The following is a 24,297-nucleotide window of genomic DNA, read 5'->3' as shown; positions in this document are numbered from 1 at the left end:
AATCGGGATGCGATGATGGTGCTAACAATCGCCCCAAAATCATAATGGAATTATCACCAGTGTGCCTAGGTATATATTGACTAGTCTTCGACGTATGTATAATGTGATATTGACTGCCCAGGTGTATAATCGAGCCATACCAAACCTTGGAACCCGGAACTGCCTAGATTCCAAAGTGAACGAGCAGTGAGCTAAACATTATTTTATACTTTTGAACATGTCCCCAATTTCCATATCCGACATGTTTCAACCAGGCATTGGAGACTCTATCAGAACCAACGGAGGTTCTCCCAAAACCAACGGGGCCACCATGAATGGCAGCACAATGTCACAGCAACAGGAATCCTCCAACGCCAATTCCACGGGCCCGCCAATCCCCATTGCCATCGTTGGCATGGCTTGCCGCTTCAGTGGAAACGTCAGGAATCCTCATCAGCTGTGGGAACTTTGTGCGAATGGAAAGGGTGGCTGGTCTCCGATCCCTGATTCACGCTTTGATGTGAAGTCTTTGTATCATCCTGATAATGCCAAGGCCGGCCGAGTAAGTTTCCTCTCCCATGGCAGACCCGCAAAGCAGGGAGTGTCACTTTGCTCTTAGCTGGGCCAATGAGAATGTGGGCTGACATATTTGCAGAGCCACGTTATTGGCGGCTACTTTCTGGACGATGATATCGCTTGTTTTGATGCCGCCTTCTTCAACTTGGCATCAGATGTTGCCCATGTAAGTAGGGCCCGATTTATGCCCCGCACGTCGAAGAAGCTGACTTCGAGAAACAGGGTCTTGACCCTCAAGTGAGATTGTTGCTCGAGACTGTCTACGAAGCAACAGAAGATGGTAAGCCTCAGTCCCTTGTGCTTCTGTCAAAATGTGTCGTAGAGGCTGACCCGCTCAGCTGGTATCCCTCTGGATAAGCTCGCTGGCACCAATACATCGGTCTATACCGGAACATTCAACAAAGATTACCATGAAATCCAGACCAAGGATGCCGAATGTTTGACCCGCTCCTTCCTGGCCGGTACAGGTACCGCAATGCTGTCCAACCGTGTCTCGCACTTCTTTGATTTGCAAGGACCAAGTCTGTCCATCGACACAGGTTGTTCGGCGGGTATGGTGGCAGTTCACCAAGCATGCCAAAGCATTCGCACTGGGGAGAGTGACATCTCAATCGTCGGTGCTTCTAGTACACTTCTTAGTCAAGACGCTTTCATTTCGGCATCCACTATTGGGTAAGTACGAGCTTGCAGGGTTGCATACATTTATTCCACCAGAACATAACTGATTGAATATCTTGATAGTGCGATTGGATCTGAAGGCAAATGCTTCGCCTGGGACAATCGTGCTGCCGGCTATGGCCGTGGTGAGGGTGTAGCGGCAGTTATCCTCAAACCTCTGGATGCCGCGCTGCGCGCTGGTGACCAAATCCATGCTGTCATCAAGGACAGCGGAGTCAACCAAGACGGGAAGACGACCACAATTACCTCTCCATCTGCCGATGCCCAGGTCAAACTGATCGAGCAATGCTACCGTCGTGCAGGGCTTGACATCTCTCAGACTGGCTACGTGGAGGCTCACATGACCGGCACAGCGGCTGGAGATCCTGTTGAGGCCGAAGCAATTGGCAGAACCTTTGGAAAATCTCGCCAAGGGGATGACAAGGTATTGGTTGGCTCTGTGAAGACAAATGTTGGCCACACCGAACCCGTCAGTGGTCTTGCAGCCCTCATTAAGACTACATTTGCGTTAAAAACAGCTTCCATCCCGCCGAACCTCAATTATGAGACTCCAAACCCAAGTATTGACCTTGATGCGGGCCATTTGGAGGTGCCGACAGAGTTGAAGCCATGGCCGAAAGACAAGATCCTTCGCGCTTCAATCAACAACTTTGGTTATGGTGGAACCAACGCCCACGTTATTTTAGAGCCTGCGCCAACTCCAACAGAGACTTCTCACCTCAATGGGCACTCGACACCTCAAGGAAATGAATCACGCGTTTTCATGGTCAGCGCGAAGGACTCTGCTGCCTGTCGGACAGTGATGGACCGTCTTGCTTCTCATATCATTGAGACGTCACCATCGACAGAAAACCTTGCCTATACACTCAATGAGCGTCGATCACTACACCCTTGGGTTGCTGCTGTCCGGGCCACCTCAATTGAAAACCTGGCCGAACGTCTCCGAGAGTCAGACCGCAAGCCCGCATTTGCGTATAAAAAGCCACGTCTAGGGTTTGTGTTCAATGGCCAGGGTGCCCAGTGGCATGCAATGGCTAGGGAGCTTCTTACTGTGTACCCTGTATTTGGCAATGCCATCTCTAATGCTGGAAAGATCCTGAAGGAATACGGCGCCTCTTGGTCATTGATCGGTAAGACCTCAATCCAAGCTCTAAAATATACAACTTGCTCACAATACATTGACAGATGAACTCAACCGTGATAAAACCTCGACACGAGTATCCGAAATCCATTTGAGTCAGCCGATTAGCGTCGCTATTCAGCTTGGCCTCGTCGATTTGCTCAAGTCCTGGGGCATCACCCCTTCTGCCGTCACCAGCCATTCCAGTGGTGAAATTGCCGCGGCCTATGCAGCCGGAGCGCTGCCTTTCGACCAGGCACTCGGTGTCGCATATTACCGTGGCGAGCTAGCCCAGAAGCAACTCGAATTATCGCCGCTTACGGGTGGAATGCTTGCCGTTGGAATTGACCAAGAGAGTGCTGAACGAAAAATTGTTGAGGTCGTCCCTACCGGCGGTGTCATCGTGGCTTGTATCAACAGCCCCAACAGTGTTACTCTTTCCGGGGACTTAGACGCTCTTGAAGAGATTGCTGCTAGTTTCGAAGAGGGTGGAGTATTCAATAGGAAGCTGAAGGTCCCCATGGCCTATCACTCCCACCACATGATGCCCATGGTGGCCGAATATACCGAGCGATTGGAGGAATTGCTCAAACTTCCTGTGACACCCGAGTGGAATGGCCCCTTGTTTACCTCGCCGGTGACGGGCGAGGTTGTGACAGCAGTCAAGCAACTCAGGGCCGAACACTGGGTTCAAAATTTGACTAAGCCGGTCCAATTCAGTCGGGCATTTGAGAACATGTGCTTCAGCTCCTCGGGCTCTTCATCCCAATCTGCCAATGTTGATGTTATTTTGGAGATCGGGCCTCACAGCACCTTGGCCGGCCCAATTCGCCAAATCCTGCAGGGAAAAGATGCCAAAATGCCCTATATTTCTTGTCTTAAGCGCCCGATCAATGCCGTGGAGACAATGCAGGACCTTGCATGTGAGCTCATGTCTCAGGGCTACCCAGTAGATCTCAAGGCGGTCAACTTTCCTACTGGTGATGCTCACCACACCTTTTTGACCAATCTGCCCGCTTATCCGTGGAATCATTCAACTCGCTTTTGGGTAGAGCCAAGAATGGCTAAAGAGCAGCGGTTCAAGAAATTCCCTCCTCAAGAGCTGCTAGGCACTCCTTTGAATGGATCAAACGCTCTCACTCCCACTTGGAGAAACTTCCTTCGTCTAGGCGAGATTGAATGGCTCAAAGATCATCAGATCGATGGTACAGTCGTTTTCCCTGGCGCCGGTTATATTTCTATGGCAATTGAGGCCATACGACTTATCACCGATCCTTCCGAAAGCACAATTCGGAAGTACCGGTTGCGAGACATCGACATCATGAATGCATTGGTACTTCCGGACTCCGAAATGGGAGTGGAAGTGCAACTCCAGCTGCGTCGTTGTAGCGACAAAGAGCTTGACCACGCAGGGTGGTATCAATTCGAACTTTGCTCTCTAGCGAGTACCGATGCACCATGGATCGAGCACTGCAAAGGTTATGTCGCCGTTGAGATTGAGAGCGAGACACGAATCACCACGCTCAATGACGTGCCCGACTCGTCACGCGAAGATGCCTTTTTCGCCGATGGTGTTGATCCATCCCCTGTCGACATTGAGGCACTCTTCGCTGGTTTGCGTGAGCGCGGGATCTACCACGGCCCGATATTCCAGAATCTCATTGACAGCCACACAGCCCGTCACAGAGCAATTACGAACTTCGCAATCTCAGACATCGCATGTAAGGAGCATGATTATGTACTGCATCCCACGACGCTGGACTCTATTCTGCAAGCGTCGTTTAGCAGCTTACCAGATGATATTGGACAGGACTCCATGGTTCTTCCTCGTTCAATTCGCTCGATCGATGTTCCAAAGAATTTCAAGAGACAAGGTGGTGAAAGATTGAAAGCCTTGACTGAGATGGTCACAGGGGATACTCGTGGCTATTCATCAGACTTAACGGTTGTGTCTGAAAGTTTCGATAAAACCCGCTCTTATCTTGAGATCAAGGACTTCTTTGGCTCGGCAATTCCTCGCGCTCTCCAAGATTCAGACGAAGACGCAGGAATCTGCTCCATTAACACCTGGGAATTGGATATCCTTCACAACCCTCCCGTCTCGTTCAGAGAATCTATGGTCATTCCAGTGATGGAGCATGAAATTGAGCAGGAGAAGAAACTGGCCAGGATTTCGTATATCTTCATCCGTGATGCCGTCGCGGAACTTGAATCCCAAGACTCCGAATCCTGGGAATGGCACCACAAGCGAATGTACGCTTGGATGAGAGAAGTTATTGCACTTGGTGAAGCTGGACAACTCGGACCCAACAGTCAGACGTGGTCTAAGCTAAGCCCCGGTGCGAAGAGGATCTTGGCGGACGAGCTCAGCGCAGGGAATGCGGCCGGTCGACTCACTGTTCGCATTGGAGAAAAGCTCGCGAGCATCATCCGCGGAGAAATTATGCCCCTCGAGCTAATGACCGAAGGTGATCTCCTGAATCAATTTTACATGCAACACGAGGCTCTCAAGACCCGATCTTATTCGCATCTCGCTCGTGTTGCGGATTTATACGCAGTGAAGAATCCTGGCGCCAATATTCTTGAGATTGGAGGCGGTACAGGAGGAGCCACGAGTACAATCCTTGAGGCTTTCGGCAACAGAGGTACTGGCAACGGTACTATCCTTGGTCATTACACATTCACCGATATTTCGCCAGGCTTCTTTGAAGCCGCAAGAGAGAAGTTTGCCCCGTGGGCAAGGATGATGGACTTCAAGAAGTTAGATATTGAAATTGACCCGCTCGCACAGTCATTTACTGCTGGTACCTTCGATCTCATTGTGGCAGCCTCCTGCCTCCACGCGACCAAGAACCTCCATACAACCATGAACCACGTGCGGAAGCTACTCAAGCCGGGAGGTACGCTGTTACTCATCGAGGCTACTGCTGATCGTCTTGAAGGGCAGCTCATCTTCGGTACATTGCCGGGATGGTGGCTTGGAGAAGAGCCTGAGCGGCAGAATAGCCCCAATGCTCCACTCGAGATGTGGGATCGCGTCCTGCGGGATACTGGATTCACTGGCGTTGACTTTGAGATCAGCGACTATGACGAACCTGAGTACCAGTCCGCGCGTGTCATGTTATCGAGGACTGCTACAACGGTGCAAGTGCCGATCTCCATTGTAGTTGAGGACAAGATGGCCCAGGAGCCCCAAGAGTGGTTGACAGAACTGTCCGAGGCAGTTCGAGACAAGACAGGTGTTTTGCCAAAGGTCGTGGACTTAGGTGATGTTGATTCATTCAAAGACACAGTCTGTATCGTTGCTCTTGAGATGGAAAAGCCGTTTGTGCACAACATGGATGGAGACGCATTCCAAAAGCTCAAGGACCTTCTCCTTCTCTCAGGTGGCATACTCTGGCTCACCTGTGGTGGTCTTGTTCATTCCCAGAACCCAGCCTTCTCGGCCTCGGAGGGCCTTCTGCGAACCATGAGACAAGAGGATTCTCACACACGATGGATCCGATTGGACTTTGAAAACGACAAAGTTCCGTGGGCAAGTGACAAGATTCGACACGTTCTTCATGTGTTGGAGCGGTCATTCGACAAAGACGCCGAAACAGGCAACATTGAATGGGAGTACTCGGTGGCTGATTCCCAGCTTCATGTGCCCAGAATCTTCCCCGAGAAGACCCAGGATGCCATTGCCAGGAACCTCAAGCTTCCTCTTGAACCTTTGCTCGAAGCATTCCATCAGCCTGATAAACCTCTCGTATGGGAGACGTCGCCGAGTACCGGCCTAGAACCATATTTCGTGGAGAATCAAATGATCCTATCTACGGATGTGCCAAGTGAAATGGTGGAAGTGGAGGCAAAAGCCTTCGGCCTGAATTTCCGTGAGGTGATGGTCGCACTAGGCCAGCTGGAAGAGCCCCTGACAGGCTTCGAGTGCTCCGGCATCATCACCCGCCTCGGCCCTAATACCGAGCAGAGTGGTTTGAAGGTTGGTGACCGCGTTGCAGCATTGTGCAAGGGTCGTCTCGCGAGCAAGGGACGAACTTACTGGACATCTGTCGTCAAGATCCCGGACGAAATGCCTTGGGAAGAGGCAGCCTCATTCCCAGCGGCTTACGCCACGGCTTATGGTAGTCTCATTCAAATCGCAGGACTCCAGAAGGGCGACTCGGTGCTCATCCATGCTGCAACCGGCGCAACTGGCCAAGCCGCGATTGTCATTGCGCAGCATGTTGGGGCAGAGGTATTCGCTACCTGCAGCACTGAAGGGAAGCGAGACCTTCTCATCGAACAGTACAGCATCAAACCTGATCATATCTTCGCCAGCCGTAATGCAAGCTTTGCTGCGGGTATCATGAAAAAGACAAACGGCAAGGGAGTTGATGTCATTCTTAACTCCCTGTCTGGGCCGCTGTTGAAGGCATCTTGGGATTGCATGGCCCGCTTCGGTCGCTTTGTTGATATCACGAAGGTGGACATGGAGGCCAACCGCTGGTTGCAAACAGCCCCATTCAGCCGCTGTTCCATGTTTTCGAGTTTCGACCTGTTGCAGCTTACTGAGTATCGTGGCAAACTAACTCAAGCGGCAATTTCGGAGAGTCTCAACATCGTCCAAGAGCGTGGAATCTCTCCCGTGTACCCTGTTACGCCTTTTCCAATCTCCGAGATGGCCACGGCCATGCGTCAAATGCAAGGCGGAATGCACGTTGGTAAGTTGGTGCTTGTGCCGCAAGATGAGGATAGAATCAAGGTACGTGATGATTTTCTTTTGTGATCGCCATTGTCGAGTTGAGCTGATCAGAGTTTAACAGTTTATCCGCCGGCCATCGCCCCTCTCGCTGAATAACCCTGACGAGACGTATATGATAGTCGGTGGGCTGGGTGGTATTGGCCGTGCCATTGCGCCGTGGATGATTGAAAACGGTGCGAAGAACTTGGTGCTCGTCTCACGCCATGCCACCTCCCATCCGGAAGCGCCTCAACTTGCTAAGGTGGCCGAGAGCGCAGGATGCCGGCTCCAGATCTACGATAGCGACGTTTCAAAAGAGGCGAGCCTGCTCCAACTGATCCATGACTGCTCGAAGACATTGCCCCCGATCCGCGGAGTAATCAACGGAGCCATGGTACTCGACGATACTGTCCTGGAGCGCATGACATTCGAACAGTGGAGCAATGGTGTCCGACCTAAGATCAACAGCAGCTGGAATATTCATACCCATCTTCCCAATCTGGCATTCTTTGTCATGTTGTCATCTGTCGCTGGCGTAGCCGGCCACATGTCCCAGGCCAACTATTCCGCTGGCAACTCCTATGAGGACGCCCTTGCTCGGTACCGAACGGCACTCGGCCTACCGGCTGTGACCATCGACCTCGGTGCCGTCAAGTCGGTTGGATACGTGGCAGACAGAGAAGCCAGCGGCGACGACCGGCTGCGCGCACGCGTAGAGAATGTCGGGTTCGGCTCCGTCGACCTGGATCATGTACTGCGGATGATTGGGCATGGAATCAGTGAGTCTCTGCGCCAGTCGCCGTCGCAGAGTCAAGTTGTTGTCGGACCCAACTTCCACACCCTCCTCAACGAGTCAGTCATGAGCCATGACAGACGCTTCGGTACGCTCCGCATTTCCAGTCCGCGTGGAATCGAGACAGCCGCCACATCCACCAGCAAGACCTCTACTGTCGCGCTCGCGCAAGCACTCTCGAAGGCGTCCACTCTCACCGAGGCTGTGGCACTGCTGGTCCAGGCGATCGTAGCCAAGATTGCAGAAATCTTCAACATTCCGGTCTCGGATATTGACGCCGAGTTGCCGATGTCGCGCTACGGTGTCGATTCCCTCGTCGCTGTGGAACTCCGCAACTGGCTGAGCAGCGGCGCAAAGGCCAAAGTCACTGTCTTTGACATCCTCCAGAGCGCGTCGCTGAACGAGTTTGGTGCGCTAGTGGCGAGCAAGAGTGAGGAATTGACGTCCAAGGAGCTGCCGGCATAGGTTTGATAATGCCCACTGGTGGAGGAATAAGAGTAGACGGAGAATCCCTGGATAGAGCAAAGGATAAGAATATACCATAAAATAAAAAAAAATTGAGTAGTAATGATGTATTGTCAGTCTCATTAGACTCCGCGCTCCTGGCGAGCGTTCAACCAGAAATCCCTGAGGCGACGAGCGATGACTTTAAGAGCGACGATCACGTGGGCTTACATAAGCAGACTAGATCCATCAAATAGTTGATGAATAAACATATTGGCGCCACGCGCACTTTTGTGTGTATAATAAGGAAAAAGAAAATGACCTCCACGGCCTCCGCACAAGCCAATTCAGCAAAGAATTCACCAACCTGGGAGCTGACCTCAATTGAAAGTTTGGCCGCCAGTAGAGGTGGATCACCAATCTTGACTTTGGTATTTCCAAATGTAAACTCGAATCCCGTAATAGACTGAGTCCATGCGTCAACAAATACACATACATAGTATCAGCAGTTCGTAGCGCTTTGTCGACAAAGCTAAACGGTAAGATATCGTCAGCGGGTCGCCGGTCAGTTAAAATAGCTGGAATATAAGACCCTCACGCGAGAATCCAGGTATCCATGACATAGGTTTGCCCCGGCACGGGTCGGGAATATAAGATAATGTATATATGTATTTTGACGGCCTAGCAACCTTTAGCTTTGAAGCCTATATCATATTAAAGAGTGAACCTACATCAAAGGTAACAAGAAGCTTGGTGGGATGGTCGATAGGCTATTCTACCTTAGTACACACAAGATCGTTCGAGGTAGGACTAGAACTATACTAGTGGTTTCACTGGCAGGCCCACAACGCCTTCATTATCCGATACTCGTCGGCCGCAGAGCTTTTTCAAAGGTATAGTAACAATAGACTCGCCTCCATATCCAAAGGTACAATTATTGAACCAAAAGCCACATAGGTAACGACGGGGAAAAACATGATTAAAGTAAAATGAGGCTTTTGATATCTCACCGAAGCGGACATCTCTGTCTATTAATAGACGTGGCCCTGGCGCGGAATATATAACCTGGCGTATCATAGGGTTTGACTCGATTCCGAGTAGACGCTGTTCTACCCTTGAAAGCAAAATCTCAACATTATCCCAAACTTTGCTATAGTTATAAATAATTGGTAAATCACCTTTATGGTTATAAACGGTCCAAAAAATTCTTTATTCGAGCCCCTGTCGAAGGTTTCTAATGAGCCTCACTTTGTATTACGTAACATGCAAGGCGCCGATCGCTCATCAACCCACACGTTTGACTTCCGGACGGTTAAACACTACACTAACCAGCCCCTTAACGTTTCTTTCTCAATAGCACCAGCATATGTTATCTATATCAAAGCTACCAGCTACCAGTTTCTTCGCTCAACACGTCTCAACGCCCCATGGGAGGCGACAGTACCTGGGGCTAGCGCACGGGTCCGACAGACGTAAAATACAACCTTACCTTACAAGGCCTCATTGATGCAATAAAACGTCGCTACTCGGAGGTGTGACTGAGTCACAGTGCCCGAGATGTACCCGGGTGTCAGCACAAAGCTCTGATTGATCAGTCCACTGGTACGGAGTACAGGCCCACTTTCTGCCTTCCCACTGCGGCTGATTTGCATCGGCGCCTTCGATCGCCGCACTCATTGCGGTACTCCTCGGGCAGAATTCATATCTAAGGCTTGGGGGCTATTCGAAGATTAGTTCGCTCGAGGTCCCGGCCACCTTATCACGCACTACTGGATCGGGCTTCCTCCGCAACGAATCAGGCAATATGGAAGCACATATGCGAAGGCACAATGTGGTGAGCGCCGTGTAGGGAAATCAATGAACGAAACGTACACGTATGCGTTCAAATGTACAGGGATCCTTTTGGCCTCGGGGCCGGCGTCTTGAGCGGAGCATGCCTTGCTTCACACGTATTTGATCTGATGCTACGGGCCCTAGATTCTCGTTGATCTTATATTTTATGTTCAAGATTCACATTGAAATCGACTGCAGGCCAGCCAACGATTGAAAAAGATGTTCGGCACTATTCGATACGACAAAGACACTAATAGTCGTGAGCATGTGGAGCTCCAAAGAGCCAGTGGATTTGAGGCGAGAGGTTATACCCCAGTTGCCTGTGACCGCTGTCGTTCGCGAAAGGTCAGTGGATCTACATCGCCCCTTCTAACACTACAATCTAGGTCAATCATCGGCCATAAACAATTCTATAATTCCTCACCGCGAAAGAATACAGAAGAATACCTGCTGACATGTCTCCAGCTAAAATGCAGCGGCGACAAAGACGGTTGTGAAAAATGCCAGGCTGCCTCAGTCACTTGCACGTACCGCGATGTCTCGTCGACCAAAGACAGTAGAAAGATGTCAAAACGGGTGCGCGCTCCCAACAACCAGTTGCCTACTCCAAGCCCATGTCAGGGTTCCTGCAGCAATCAGCAACAGCCCTTGAGCACAGAGATGGACCAAGAGCCTGCTCAAAGCACGTCCGAATCTGAGCCGCTAAATTGGCCATACTCCTCTTCCGAAGAATTCACCGAATTGCCCAACACGTGGATGAGCTCGATCTTGCCAATTCAGCCTACCTCACCTGCAATGATGGATGATCATGCAACCCTCAGACTTGATACATCAAGTGGGATGCACGGGCTTCCGGAGAGCAATCACTCGTCGACAGACGCTGAGAATATATTTGACGCAGTCCTCGATACGCAGACAGCCTACCGCTACACAAACATCCCATCTCAACCAGCCCGTCTGAACGAAAATACCCAAGAGAGACGAGCAGGATGGAGCTCATTACCAGGAGGTAATCTACCATCCGCTCTCGGCGCTAACAGAAGTGCTTCCTCAAAATGTGATTGTCTCCGCGACGTGGCTCGGTTCCTGGAGGTCATTGGGGTAGAATCGACAGAGACGAGAGCTGATATGCTTCTAAAGTGCGTGGATCGAGGAATGCAGGTCTGTAGGGAGGCACTTCGTTGTTCAGACTGTAGTGTCCGTGGTGACAACGGCATGTTCCTTGCCGTTGTCTTACAGCAGCTCGTGACTCTGACTCGTACCGCGTCAGACAAGCTTCTGGCTTGGAATCAAGAACAAAGGAACTGCCAAGGGTCCTCTGGCGGGACCCACATTCCCATCGTTTGCATTGACCAGTATAGAATCGAAATACCGGATTTTAAGGTCTCGCTTATTCTCCACGTGGCCTTGTTGCACTTTTTCGGTTTGCAAGGTCTAGCGAACGGAATTAAGCATAATCTTAGGCCCAACAGTTTCGCAGAGCGACTAGTTACGGATTGCGAAAGCAGTATTGTTGATACCATCACGATGATTCAAGACAAGGCATCGAATTCGATGCCTATGGGCTCTGCGTGTTAGATTACAGGAAAGGGAAAAGATATATCCTCACTTGGCGCTGGTGTCCTCGTGGGTTAAGCGATGCCATTTATGAATAGAGTAGCATACAATATATTCCAAACATAAGAGCTCAAATAAATATAAAAAGAGGTAATAAATAGAGGTAGAATAAATAAATAATAGTAGTTAGAAGGACTAGATATACTATAGCTATTTATCTATTGTTGGAACCAGTGTTTGGCCAGCGTATCGGAATAAGCGATAGTTACGCCGCTGCTGCCACCTCATCTCGCTTAGGCACCAGTTGGCCGACGGCCCTCTGTTCTCTATAGATAAATAGCCGTAGTATAGCCTCTGGACCTTCCGTCCATCATCATCATCTAATTCTACGCCTATTATCACCTTTTTCTGTGTTCATTTGGTTGCTGAGGCATTGTTTTGTTTTGCTGCTCCGTTGTGTCTTGCAGAGGCTGCGATAACGTGTTCTCCCTACAGCTCTGTCTATAGCTAAGTAAGCCTATCACATAAAGGGGGATAGCTCTTTGGTCATGTGATATATCTTTCTACCAATTGATTAATAATATCAGGAGTATCAGCCAATAAACAGTAAGATCCACCGCAAAAGCCAATAGAAGTTACATATTTTCTCGAAAAATGGGGTGCGACAACCATGTAACGAGAGTTAAATTAAGATTTCCTGCGTCAGGGCGCTTAGAGAGTTCGGGGGAAGACATTAAGCTTAACTCTGGAGGAACTACTTTGTACCCTGTGCTACTGTTTTGGAGACTGAGCCTAGAGTATGAAAGTTTCCAAAAAATACTAGATAGTTATGGGGCCATTCAGTATCTAGTTACTATAGCTTAGTTCAAGCACGTGCCTAGGGTTTGGGAATGATCTTTATGTATCCATAGATAAGATAGAAGGAGATTTCGGGTGTGCCTGTAATACTTGCATATAGGACTTATTTTCATACTTTTAAACTCCACGATAATGACTAGGTGGAAGCTCGGTACATGTCTCATTAAGGGCCTTCTCTTGGGTGACTGGGGCCCGCTAGCCAAGTGAGGATTGAGATTCTTTCTCTCATTATCTGCCGACTGTGGTGGGCATTTAAGGCACGGTACACTGTAGATTTCAACCGGCTTCAATGCCGGTGGTCCATCTCTTGAGAGGCTATAGGTGGATATGACAATTACGAGTCGGTTTGAAAGTGAACTAAGGAAAACAAGGATATCAAGACATTAGGCCTGTTTTTAGGGAGCTTTGCACGGGGTGCAATTGGCCCATCGAGTTTCCAGTTTGGCTATTTCATGGAGAATGTGCTGGAACTTCAAGCAGAGATGTCGAAACGATGCTTGCCCTCTATCGAGGTGTAGAAGCACTATCCCTTCGAGACCTACCCTTCTGTGGCATGGAGGTAGATATGGCATACGCATTAAATACGGAGCGTCTGCGTGCCTTGAAGCCGTGGAACTGCCCCGGCTCCTTTGCTTTGCTGGAAGCTCTTGCGAAGTCAATGTCGGCCCAGAAATTGACGTCCCTGGTGATTCCTACCACAGTTTTGTCGCACAAAAAAAATGATTAGAAATAGAATTAAGCATCGCATCCAACCATGGATAGAACCTCCACGGCCTAAGTTTGCATATCGACGAGAGTTTTTATTTCTTCCAGTCATCCAGGCCTTTTACAACTGATGACTCTTAGATGAATCATGACCTTATGACCTCATTGACTGAGGGTGGTTATATAAACGCCCCAACGGCTCAGAACCATCCTAGCCATCTTTTCCATTCTTCTTACTCACAGACTCGCACTTATTGAAGCAGCCTTCTATACCCTATATTCCGCTTGAATAATCAAAAAGAATCTCTAAACAAAAGAAAATACAACAATCGCCATGGCCCTGCGTTCGAGCCTCGGAAACTTCTCAAAGCTGCCTTATGAGATCCGCGAACTGATCTGGTTGGAGTTCTACCCTGTCAGTTGGGACAAATCGAATATAGAACCAACATCAGTCCAGACCTCAGCAGATATAGATCTCAGAGTACTCCGTGCCAGTAGGAGCCTCTATGACGAGATATCGCATATCATCTACTCAAAGACGACCCTGTGTCTTAATCTCTCGCCCTTATCATGCGAGAGTGACACATTTTGGGGTGCTCTAAGGTTTAAAAGGCGCGTCAGAAAGAACGTCTTCTATGACGGAGGAGCAGTCTGGAGGCTTGAAAGCGGCTACGATGACAGAGACGACCATTTCGACTATTTTCCTTTTGACAAGTTGGCCGCTATAGAAATCAGCCTATCCGGCCCGGAAGACGCAGCCCAGGTTTTCTGGCTATGGAGAAACGTTGTCAGGACACTTGAGCTACTAGAAACAGCATCATCACTCCCGCCCATAGTCATTCGACTTCAGAAAGGCAAGGACTTCAATATACATGATCTATACGCAGAATTCGATGGCTACGACCCAAATAACTATTATTATTGCTTATTTGCCCAGGCGACTTTTCCAAAGCGCAAGATGTTAAGTTGGATAGACACTTGTCATGGGCTCCGTTATTATCCATTTTATATCTATAACTCCCCCGGGCAGTATATCTATGATATTTTGATTATACCCTTCTATTCTAAGTTACGAGGCGCTACATCTATTCAAGTTGAAGTTCACTCGTGCGAAATAAAGGATAAAATGGACTGGACCAAAATTCATTTTGCCGAAAGTGTGCTTTCTAGAAGGATTAAGGGGTGTGATTCCCTTGAATATCACCGCGATGAGCGTGAGCTCTTCCACCAGGTTTTTTCAGACTACACTGATATACATGACTGCTTGTTCCATGGCCATTACGGGGTTAAGGGGGGAATCATACCCTTCCTACACGTTGAGTGGGATTGCCAAACCTTCCGGTCTATCGGCAAAAGACCAGCTGGTATTCCACCGCCAAATAGGTATGTACTCTCTGCCTGTAGGAAAATTAAGACAACAATATCCGCTAATAGATGATCAGAAGACAATAGTTGGACTCCGTAAAAACCCCTCGCGTTCTGCCTTCGAGTTTACCATCAGGGTTTTCTGAAGACCAGATACTATAGCCCTACCTCCAGAAATTAGAGCCCACGAACAACAACTAGAAGCCCCCGGAAGGGCAGGATAATGTACCATATCCCTCCTCTGAACTGTACTTACGATTCTCTAATCACTATTACTTCTAAGTTGTCTACATATATTACTTAACTATCATCGTCATACTCTAGAAGCACAAGAGCAAAAATAATGAAATAATAACTAATACTTTTTGGTAACTTTATCTAAGCGGTAAGGGGGTGGCATATCAATAGAATACAAGGTTACATTGAGAATGGGAATGGTTTGTTAGCTTCACCACAGCCGTGGCTACTAGTCTCCAATACCACGAAGAGGTAAACCAACATTGGAGGTGGGGTGGGGTCCCATATACTTACCCGTAGTGCACTTCACCTCTTAAAACGAGAATCTACTCTTCATCGGACAGCCTCATCCAAAAGGAGAAGCAGCCCTAGAGTAATTTTGCGTCAAGTGGTACATACGCGCACTATTTACCCTCCTTCTCTAGCTGCTGGTTAGCATCCTTTACCCACTTGAGTGCCGGGCGTGGGCTCTTATCGTGCCAATCGTTAATTCGGTTCACTAGCATACCGGACTCTGCTATGAACTTCTCTTCGTGCTAGGTCAATCTCCTTCGGGCCTTCCCGCGAGCGTGGCCAGCGCTTTCGGTACTACCGGGTCCCAGAGAACCAGAGGTTCTCCTTTTCCTGGTCAGTACACTCTCAGAAGTCGGGTCCGAATTAATTCGCTGTCGACTCTTAGCCACGTCGGGTTCCTGCACGATACTTTGGCGAAATTTTCCATTTTCGAAGGCATTAATCCGATCGGCCGATGCAAGCTGTCGAACGTCCTCTACTGGAATATCCCGAAGTTTCCTCCGGGTATTCTCATTAAAGGATAGTTTCTGGCTCTGGGGGTAGAAATCTATGATCTTTCGCCATGATTCTATGTGTTCGTAGTACTCTTCATTAGGGAGGAGCCTGAGGAGACGGTTTTGGTCCTTTTCAACTTGGCGACCTAAGCCGTCCAAGTCGTCAGCCACCGTTCTCAGTGTGGAATGAAAGGCAGTATTGCGATCATCATAGGCGTTAATCGCGAGCTGAACCATGTCAAAGTCGACGGAAAGGCCGCGAGACGAAATGGCCCTAATGGCATCCTCCAGTGCCGCGCACACATTGCCATCCCTCTCGGGATTTGTGGAGATCTCTTTCGCAAGCGCGCCTCTCAGCTTTGAGACCGTTGAGGGTAGATCATTTTTCTTGGCTGTCGAGTTCATTACCCAGTCTACAACCCTCCCGGCATAGTCTCCAAGCTGGGAAAAGTAAAAATGCTCACGCAGCTCCTCCTTGGTCCGTTCCAGCTCTGCCTTCTGACGGTCGTAGTTGGTTTGGCTCTGGGCTAAGGCCAGAGCCTCATCTCTCGAAAGAGTTATTGTGTCACCATCGCCCTTCAGTTGGCGGTTAATTGTCGAGATCGCTGATCCCACGGAAACTGGGGGTACCCTCACTGCGCCCCAAGCGTTACCCTCCTTGAAATCTATAACACGGTCAGCCATTTTGATAACGGGGCGGGGATCACTCACCTATGGGGAGAAGAAGAGAGAGAGGAAGAAAGGAAAACAGAGGAAGAGAAAATAAATAAACAGCAATGAGAGTAGACAAGGTAGGAGCAGTATGGTTGCCATACATCATGTCCAGAAAGCGCACCTTCTATGGCGAAAACGCACCTCAGCATAGGCTTTCAATGCAAAGCGAAACTCTCGCTTGGGGTATCAGTCTCTGCACTACGTATATACATACATACATACATATATATATATATATATATAGGGGTATATATCCCAGAGTCACGAGTCGCAGTGGCCGAAGCAATTAAGATTACCACGATTAAGATTCGCTTAACAGAAGAAAATTAAAGCGATATACAATGTATCCAAACGATGAGAGGCTAACTCAAAGACTAGGAACTTCTGTCCCAAATCTGACCGGCTGCTAAGTCTGTCTATGACTTAAGAGTGAAGTTGACATCCGAGTTTTTGACAGCTTAGCTGGGCTTGCTTCTTTCGCTCGTGAGGATGAGGATGTGGCAGTTAAATGGTGGGTAGATTCACTAGACGGATACCCTCTTGCCGCGGTCCAAGTCAGCCAGTATGAGGGGTAGCAACTACTCATATGTAGAGCGTCTAGCCATATATAAACGAGTCCTTCAACAGGTGTTGAAAATTTTGACGACTTCCTTTGATTATGGATATACTTTAAACACCTTATCACATTGGCCGTAATGCGTCAACTGATGCCTAAACTATGGAGCTGCTTTCTGCACTGACATTCCGTGCTAGGAGATGGGTATAGTTCTAGTCGCAGTCTCCTGGTAGAACTCTTGATTGACGCAATATATGATATGTTGGGGACAGGGCAGCCCATAACGGCAAGGCTGTTCTTCGAGTTTGCACTCAACTTTGGTATCAGTTCTTTGAGTAGGTCCTATGCTGAAGCATACTGCCTACTAGGGCACTGTGCTCTAGACGCAGTCCGCATACGGGCAGCTCTACTAGCATACCAAAGGGCATATGTGAAATGGCCAAAGGCTGATTCCATCTTCTCACTTTACATAACAATTCTTGAGTATAAAATTCGCGATGTTTCTTTTTGGATGTTTTGATGTTGTTTTTTATACAGCGCGAACGGTCACGTGCACACCCCAGACGCCTAGACCTGCGGCGACTCTCCTTATCCAGATAAGGAAATATAAATATTCAACGAAGCACAGAAAGCTCTTTTTACAGCCTGATACGCCGCCCACGATATTCAATTCCTCATGGATAAGTTGATTGAGCGTTGTCTATCAAGTGCCATCTCTTAATTTCGCCAGCTTTAGCTATTCTCTTCCGACTGTGTGCCAATGTCTACAGCTACAACCCAGCGCCGGCCTTCATCCTCCCCCTACCTCCTCTCCCCTGGCGGATATGACGATGATGCCTCGCCTATTCGTGCGCTGTCTGACCAGGAGTCAGATTCTGAAGATGACCAGCTCATGGAAGCTTCCCGGAGCACACTCGATCTAGTTCAGCACGATCGTACGGTGTTAGAAGAGGAAGAGGAGCGAGAGCGCCTGTTGATAAGGGCAAAGTCTAGCCCCACAGATGGCCTGAGAAGGATATTTGGGGCCACACCTCATGACAATGGGAGTTTTAGTGTGAAAATTGGAAAGAGGGACAGAAGGAGACGGAGAAACGAATCCGCAATGACAAGAGATCGAAGGAGACGGAGGAGCTCTGCACAGAGCAATAATGACGCTATGAATATTGGAGAAGAGGATGAATTAATGTACGAGATGGAAGAAGGTGTCTGCAAAGCTATAGAATCTGATGACGATTCACGGTCAATGTCGACAATAAGTTCAATATCCATCGATTTGGACCCTAGAGTTATGGGTAACGGGGGTCATTATGGCAATGTAAGGCTTGGACCCGTCAATATTACCAAGTCATACCATTCTAACAACCTTTGTTTATTTCTAGGGCTCATCGTGTCGAATGATGTCTCTCCTTTCCTTCGCTATCCTGATTTTATTTTCCCTGCTGTACCTAGGCGCGTATAAGGCTTCAAGTGGCTACCGGATATCTCACCAACAACAGCCCAATACTATATCTAACGGAACCTCGATTTTTCTACCAACCACTATTCTCATTTCCCTTGATGGATTTCGAGCAGACTTCCTCACCCGCGGCCTCACGCCAACCCTCAACTCATTTATAGCCAATGGAATTTCGCCCAAGTATATGCTCCCAAGCTTTCCATCCGTAACATTCCCTAATCACTTTACCCTAGTAACAGGACTCTACCCTGAGAGCCATGGAATTGTTGGAAACACTTTTTGGGACCCTGTGTTAAAAGACGATTTCTACTATACGAAGCCTGGAAAGAGTATGCAGCCAAAGTGGTGGACTGCCGAACCCATCTGGGCCACTGCTGAGAAACAAGGGGTGAAAACTGCCATTCACATGTGGCCGGGATCAGAAGCACATATAATGGGAATTGAGCCCACGTTCCTGGATAAATTCAATGGAAGTGAGGCTCTACCCCGGAAAGTTGATCGAATATTCGATTTTCTAGACCTTCCGGGGGAGAATGATGAGGATATTCCACCGTCCATCCAGCAGCGGCGGCCTCAGCTCATTGCAGCTTATGTTCCAAATGTGGATGCCGCGGGACATAAGTTTGGCCCTAACAGCACGGAAATTAGGACAACGATTGCTAACGCTGATAAAATGCTGGCTTCTATCCTTCAAGGCTTGAAGAAAAGGAACCTAACTAATGTTGTCAATATCGTGGTTGTCTCCGACCATGGAATGGCTACCACTTCAACGGACCGACTGATACAACTTGAGGATCTAGTGGATCTCAACCTGGTCAAGCGTATCGATGGCTGGCCGCTTCGAGGACTTGTACCAAAACGAGAGGAGGATATTCAATTACTATATAATCAAGCAAGGAATCACTCCGTCTTCCTGGGGTTTGACGACTACCTTGAAATATATACTCGGGAGACGATGCCGGAACGTTATCACTTTTCGAACAATGATAGAATTGCACCAGTGTGGATAATCCCCAAGACTGGCTGGGCAATCGTCGAACGACCAGACTTCGATGTGCAAAAGGCTCAGAAGCATGGCATAGCCTACAGCCCAAGGGGTTTGCATGGATATGATCATGAGCATCCTCTTATGCGAGCTATATTTGTTGCTCGTGGGCCCAGTTTCCCACACAAAGCGAATAGCCGAGTCAAAGAATTCCGTGAGTTCATGTCTTCACACACTATATTATTCTTGAGCGACACTAGCGTGCTAACGGTTGACCAGAGAACATTGAAGTATATAATATAATATGTGATTCACTACGAATTAAACCTCGTCCCAATAACGGCACCTTGCGCCTTCCCTTGAAGCCTGTTGGACTACACTCCGATGGAAAAACCGCTCCCATCGAAAATCTAGACGATCTAGATCCACAACCATCGATCACAGTACCAGCTCCTACCCGGCCCCCTCTCCAACGTCCAACTGCCCCTGCGGAGGAAACCAGCACACCTTCTCCTCCCGAGCCAGCTGATCAAAGCCAGAAAAAGACTTCATCCTTTTGGGGTAGGGTTATAAGCAGGTTCAAAGGCTGGACAAATTATTTGATCAGTTCGGTAGGGTTAGGATGAATACACCTGGAATGCCATATTTTGCCTATTGAACCAACATATTATTGTTTCCTTGGCCTGATTTCTGTTCACATACCCCAATCTACCTAATGTTTCCGTTTCTTATCTACGCCTGCTATAATTTTTCTGCATTAATTGTGTTATTATGGCTGGATTTGGATTACGGCGCCTTGCATTACCATTTCTTTATATTGGCGTGGCTATGCGTGTTTACTGATAAATTTATTATAATGACTGCCCAAGAGAGGAAAGATCTTGTTCTTCAATTGAAAAATATTATCAGCGGTTCTCATACCTTACTCGCACCAACTGCCCACTTAACCTGCGGTGTTGCCTGATATACGGATTCAACCAAGCCTTCAACGCACTATTAAAGCTGGTGAGGGTCTTAAACTAGGCAACATACAAGGTTAAAGCTATCTCGCCAATAAACGGTGACATCCCAGCACAAAACCAACTGTAAATGTCTGCAATACGAAATGCATACTTTCTCCGGCCTTGCTGCCTTGGGCTAGAATATAGTGGCGTATATAAACATAAGAGGGGGGTTTCATCTATAAAACCAGCTCTCTCTCCTCTCTACGATCATATCATTCAAGCAAAGATAACTATATCCAAGCCTATACAAACACAACTCTTAAAAAAAACGCGCACTTGATTAAGGATGACCACCTTTCCTACTCAAAAGATCCATCCATGCCTGTGGTTCGACAAGGAAGGCCTCGAAGCCGCTAGGCTGTATACCTCTATCTTCGCCAACAACCCTTTCACCAGCAAAAAGGATTCATACATCATAAATGAAGCTGCCATCACCAACGAGTCGGCGGTGCTGGTATCCTTCAAACTGAACGGACAGGAGTTCTCGGCTCTCAATGGCGGACCGCATTATAAACATACCCCTGCCATCTCCATGTTCGTGACCTGCGAGGACCAGGCGGAAGTGAATTATTTCTGGGACGAGCTGTTGAAGGATGGCGGGAAGCCGGTGCAGTGCGGATGGTTGACGGATAAGTTTGGCGTGTCCTGGCAGATCGTTCCCAGAGCGCTTATGGTGATGTCTGCGGACGAGGATAAGGAGAAGGTGAAGAGGGTGCAGAAGGCGATGATGGAGTGTGTTAGGATGGACGTGAAAAAGTTGGAGGATGCGTATAATGGGGTTGAGTAGTGGTTTTGTTCATTCTCATCTATATATTTGTTATTACCGGTTGTGAGGAAGACAAGATGCGTTCTGGATAGTTAAGATTGGCATCCAATAGCTGGATATTCTAGCTGGTAAATAATCTTGTATATACAATATTATTATAACGAGTTATAGCAAAGCAGAAAATTTTGCAGGGGTATCGAAGCTTGCAAAAGCCCAAAATAGCCAGTATAGAAACGAAAGAAAGGGGAAGCTTGGCTAGGGGTGTCTATGTTGTGTAGAATTATACGGATAGTCAAAGAGAAATGTTGTAAGGGAGTGCAAGCAAGTTGGATATGAAAGTAGGAGGTCAGGGTCTGGGGGTGAGAATACACGGGGAGGAGGCTTGGAAAGGGAACTTTCAAGGCCAAAGGGGGTCAGTCGAAATGGGAATGGTAATAATAAAGAGTAATAAGGCCAGATGCAGTTCGTATCCTTTTTAGGGGGGTATGTATGTATGGATGGATGGATATATGTCGTTGGAGCCATTAGGACATTATCATGGGAACAAGCAAGCAAACAAGACGATGCAAAGGAGGCGAGAATGAAAGAAGGCAATTTTAAATGAAGAGTGTATACCCAGACACCGGCAGGAAAGAAAAGAGAAGGCGGTTATCGTCTAGAACCCGCGCGGCCCCCATTACTATTATTGATACCGCTGAAGTAACCCTCGTCGATCTTCAGTATCCATTCGATCTTCTGTGCTTCGGTCCGCGAAGCGAAGAGGAATGTATTCTGTGTTCCAAACACGGCGAACACATTTGGTTGACCGCGCGTCGATAGACCGTTGCCAGATCCGACGAGTAACCTGGCGAAATCCGGGTCATGGTCGACGTGTGAATTGCGCAAGTTGATGACGTTTATTTCATCACCGTCAGGTACGGAGTATATATGCAGATAAGGCAGCCTGAGCTCGACGAAGCGACGGACCCATAGGCTATAGGTATCGTCTGGGGTGTAGAGGTAGCCGGACTTGAGGATGGTGGGGTTTTTCGGAATATGTGTGATGGTTGCGAGGAAGCGAGGTTTTGACGATGATCTATCCGTTGATGTTGATGGTTGAGAAGAGGCGTTTGCGCTGGAGGTTATGCTATCATTATCTGTGGAGGAGCCTGTTGCGGTTGTGGATGAGGTCGGTGCAAATGCGGCCCCTTGCAAAGGAGGTTCTATATGGTCCTTTACGAGGATTGCGTCTGTAGGATCTTTGCTTGCGGACCAAAGACTGAGATATTTACGTAGTAGCTGATCTCGTCTCTCGGCGTTTTCGGGTATATTTCGTGATAACGGGGTGGACCGGCCGTTTGTTGCTGATAGAGGGGTCAAGCTGCCGTCGCTCAGAGCAGCTCTGGCAGCTTCAATCTCGGCTACTCGATGTCTCCTCTTCCGCGCAGCTATGTAATCCTTTATCAGGGAGACTTTCCGCGGAGACCAGGTAGTCAGTAGCTCCTCGCCCTTGATGTAGTCGTTTTGCGTATTCATGCGCCACAGGTCCGCAGCCCGTTTGGCTGAAACCGGCCGGACAGCGACAGAGAACATCTGCGAGGTCGAGTGCACCACGCGCGTAGAGGTCCAGAACTGCTTGAACATCGACTGTGGACGGACGCTAGATCGGCCTAGGATCTGAAGAGACTGATCAAGTTCGAAGACAATGGGTTCCTGGAGACGGGAGGAAATCAGGTTCCAGCGCAGCGTTATCTGGACACGATACTTATCTGCCGTCGTACGGTCGAGGAGCAGCGAGCCATGCGAGCTAGAATCCCACTGTCCGATGATCGTTATATTTGACGACCCATCCGCGTTATCCTTGACCATTGGCTCCTGGATCATTTTAAGCGGTATATCGGGCGACTTCCCATCGTCTAGGTCTGGCACTTTACCCCATGGGTCGAGAAGCCGGACACCACCTACTCGCAGACCGGTAAGATCATCCCACGGCAAACTCTCCGTCGAGCTATGCGCCAGGTTCACGACGATACGGCGCTGAAGCCCCTGATGAAGCTGGTAGGTTCCGGCTTCCAGGCTGTTAGCCTGCACGACGTCTACGGGAAGATACTCGCCGTTCTCAGCGAGTTCCAGTATCTGCACGCCAGCAAAGACATCGTGTCTTTCTTCCTGGAAGTATTCCGACTCCGCTATCCGAGGTGCTTTCCTCTTCTGCGGCGGCGCTTCAGGGGCATCTCGCATTTCATCCCAACTAAGCAGCTTATCAAGATGCATGGTGGACACGAGCGCGAAAATGCTCACTTTCAAAGTCGATGTTCGCGGACTGTTCAGTGGCAAACTCATGCTATGCACGCTTTCGAATTGGACTGGGTTTTCGTCAAATCCGCTTATTATCTGTGTCGTGGTTGCGCCGCCTTCTTCCGAAATACCTGGCACGAACAGCTGGGCGTGAACATCGGTGCCCTCACGTTCAGCGAACCCGACTAGATCCCGCATGACGACGTTGAATTTGAGCGTCGATGAAGGCGCCTGTGCCGCGGAGGGTTCGAGGGACAGCCTGAGTATTCCGATGACGTTCTGGGTGTAGATTGAAACCGCTTCTACGGAGAAGTCTTGCACCCTGGACTCGAAGACTGCGGTCAGGGGTACATCTGCGTCTCCGACAAGCGAGTAAGTAGGCGAGCATTGTTCCGAGAAGGGGTTTTCAAGCTTGAAATGCTGGATGTAGTCTGGCCTGTCGATGTATTGGTGCATCTGGCGCATGGCCTGTACGCGGCGTTCGAGCTTGTCGAGCGACCAGAGGAGAATGACATTATGCTTGAAGTCGATGACCCGCACCGCGATGCAGGGCTTCTTCGCATCGTCCAGGGCAACGTCGTCGTCGCCTGATATGCCGTTTAGCACCAGATCGTATGAAGAGCCCATGCTCTGACCGACGTCGACGATGGCGAATTGGAAAAAGACGTTCTTGTCCATTATATGGCTCATCACCTGTGCTTCCTTGAGGAGCGAAGCATGCTGCAAGACGGACTCGACCATCCGCACATAGTTTTTCCTCCGCCAGTGCGAGAGTACGTTCCTGGCTACTTCGATCTCGCGCGGTTCCAAAAAGGAGAATCCAGGACCGTCCTCCGTCATGTGTCCCGATAGGTGCGCGATGCCCTTCATCTGCGTCTCAAAG

At 48.9% G+C, this 24,297-nt stretch overlaps 7 protein-coding genes across 7 annotated transcripts in view; 5 read left to right on the top strand and 2 right to left on the bottom strand.

The window, feature by feature from the left end:
- Window positions 1-217: 217 nt before the first annotated feature.
- On the top strand, window positions 218-8,334 carry MCYG_07487 (type I polyketide synthase; the record flags this gene model as incomplete). The annotated part of the gene is made up of 7 exons (XM_002843658.1): window positions 218-541; window positions 635-721; window positions 778-835; window positions 894-1,227; window positions 1,297-2,363; window positions 2,419-7,097; window positions 7,159-8,334. 7 exons carry the CDS (start codon window positions 218-220, stop codon window positions 8,332-8,334), a joined length of 7,725 nt encoding a protein of 2,574 aa, XP_002843704.1.
- A 2,077-nt stretch (window positions 8,335-10,411) lies between these two features.
- On the top strand, window positions 10,412-11,724 carry MCYG_07486 (conserved hypothetical protein; the record flags this gene model as incomplete). The annotated part of the gene is made up of 3 exons (XM_002843657.1): window positions 10,412-10,491; window positions 10,533-11,311; window positions 11,417-11,724. The coding sequence occupies 3 exons, from the start codon at window positions 10,412-10,414 to the stop codon at window positions 11,722-11,724; spliced, it is 1,167 nt and encodes a 388-aa protein (XP_002843703.1).
- Window positions 11,725-13,280: 1,556 nt separating this feature from the next.
- On the top strand, window positions 13,281-14,935 carry MCYG_07485 (conserved hypothetical protein; the record flags this gene model as incomplete). Its single annotated transcript, XM_002843656.1, has 4 exons — window positions 13,281-13,382; window positions 13,408-13,513; window positions 13,584-14,649; window positions 14,815-14,935. The coding sequence occupies 4 exons, from the start codon at window positions 13,281-13,283 to the stop codon at window positions 14,933-14,935; spliced, it is 1,395 nt and encodes a 464-aa protein (XP_002843702.1).
- Window positions 14,936-15,404: 469 nt separating this feature from the next.
- On the bottom strand, window positions 15,405-16,340 carry MCYG_07484 (uncharacterized protein; the record flags this gene model as incomplete). The annotated part of the gene is made up of 1 exon (XM_002843655.1): window positions 15,405-16,340. One exon carries the CDS (start codon window positions 16,338-16,340, stop codon window positions 15,405-15,407), a length of 936 nt encoding a protein of 311 aa, XP_002843701.1.
- Window positions 16,341-17,686: 1,346 nt separating this feature from the next.
- Window positions 17,687-19,993, top strand: MCYG_07483 (type I phosphodiesterase/nucleotide pyrophosphatase family protein; the record flags this gene model as incomplete). Its single annotated transcript, XM_002843654.1, has 3 exons — window positions 17,687-18,241; window positions 18,306-19,581; window positions 19,647-19,993. 3 exons carry the CDS (start codon window positions 17,687-17,689, stop codon window positions 19,991-19,993), a joined length of 2,178 nt encoding a protein of 725 aa, XP_002843700.1.
- Window positions 19,994-20,657: 664 nt separating this feature from the next.
- On the top strand, window positions 20,658-21,158 carry MCYG_07482 (3-demethylubiquinone-9 3-methyltransferase; the record flags this gene model as incomplete). Its single annotated transcript, XM_002843653.1, has 1 exon — window positions 20,658-21,158. The coding sequence occupies one exon, from the start codon at window positions 20,658-20,660 to the stop codon at window positions 21,156-21,158; it is 501 nt and encodes a 166-aa protein (XP_002843699.1).
- Window positions 21,159-21,785: 627 nt separating this feature from the next.
- The window catches only part of MCYG_07481 (kinesin family protein), a gene marked incomplete at both ends in the record, with an annotated part of 5,004 nt that continues 2,492 nt past the window's right edge, over window positions 21,786-24,297 (bottom strand). The window contains one exon of the mRNA XM_002843652.1: window positions 21,786-24,171. Coding sequence (XP_002843698.1) covers window positions 21,786-24,171 — 2,386 coding nt within the window. The remainder of the gene's footprint in view (window positions 24,172-24,297) is intronic.

This window comes from Microsporum canis, genomic scaffold (genome assembly GCF_000151145.1).
Source record: "Microsporum canis CBS 113480 supercont1.7 genomic scaffold, whole genome shotgun sequence".
NCBI classification, from domain to species: domain Eukaryota; kingdom Fungi; phylum Ascomycota; class Eurotiomycetes; order Onygenales; family Arthrodermataceae; genus Microsporum; species Microsporum canis.
This window is presented reverse-complemented; position numbering and strand designations above follow the sequence as displayed.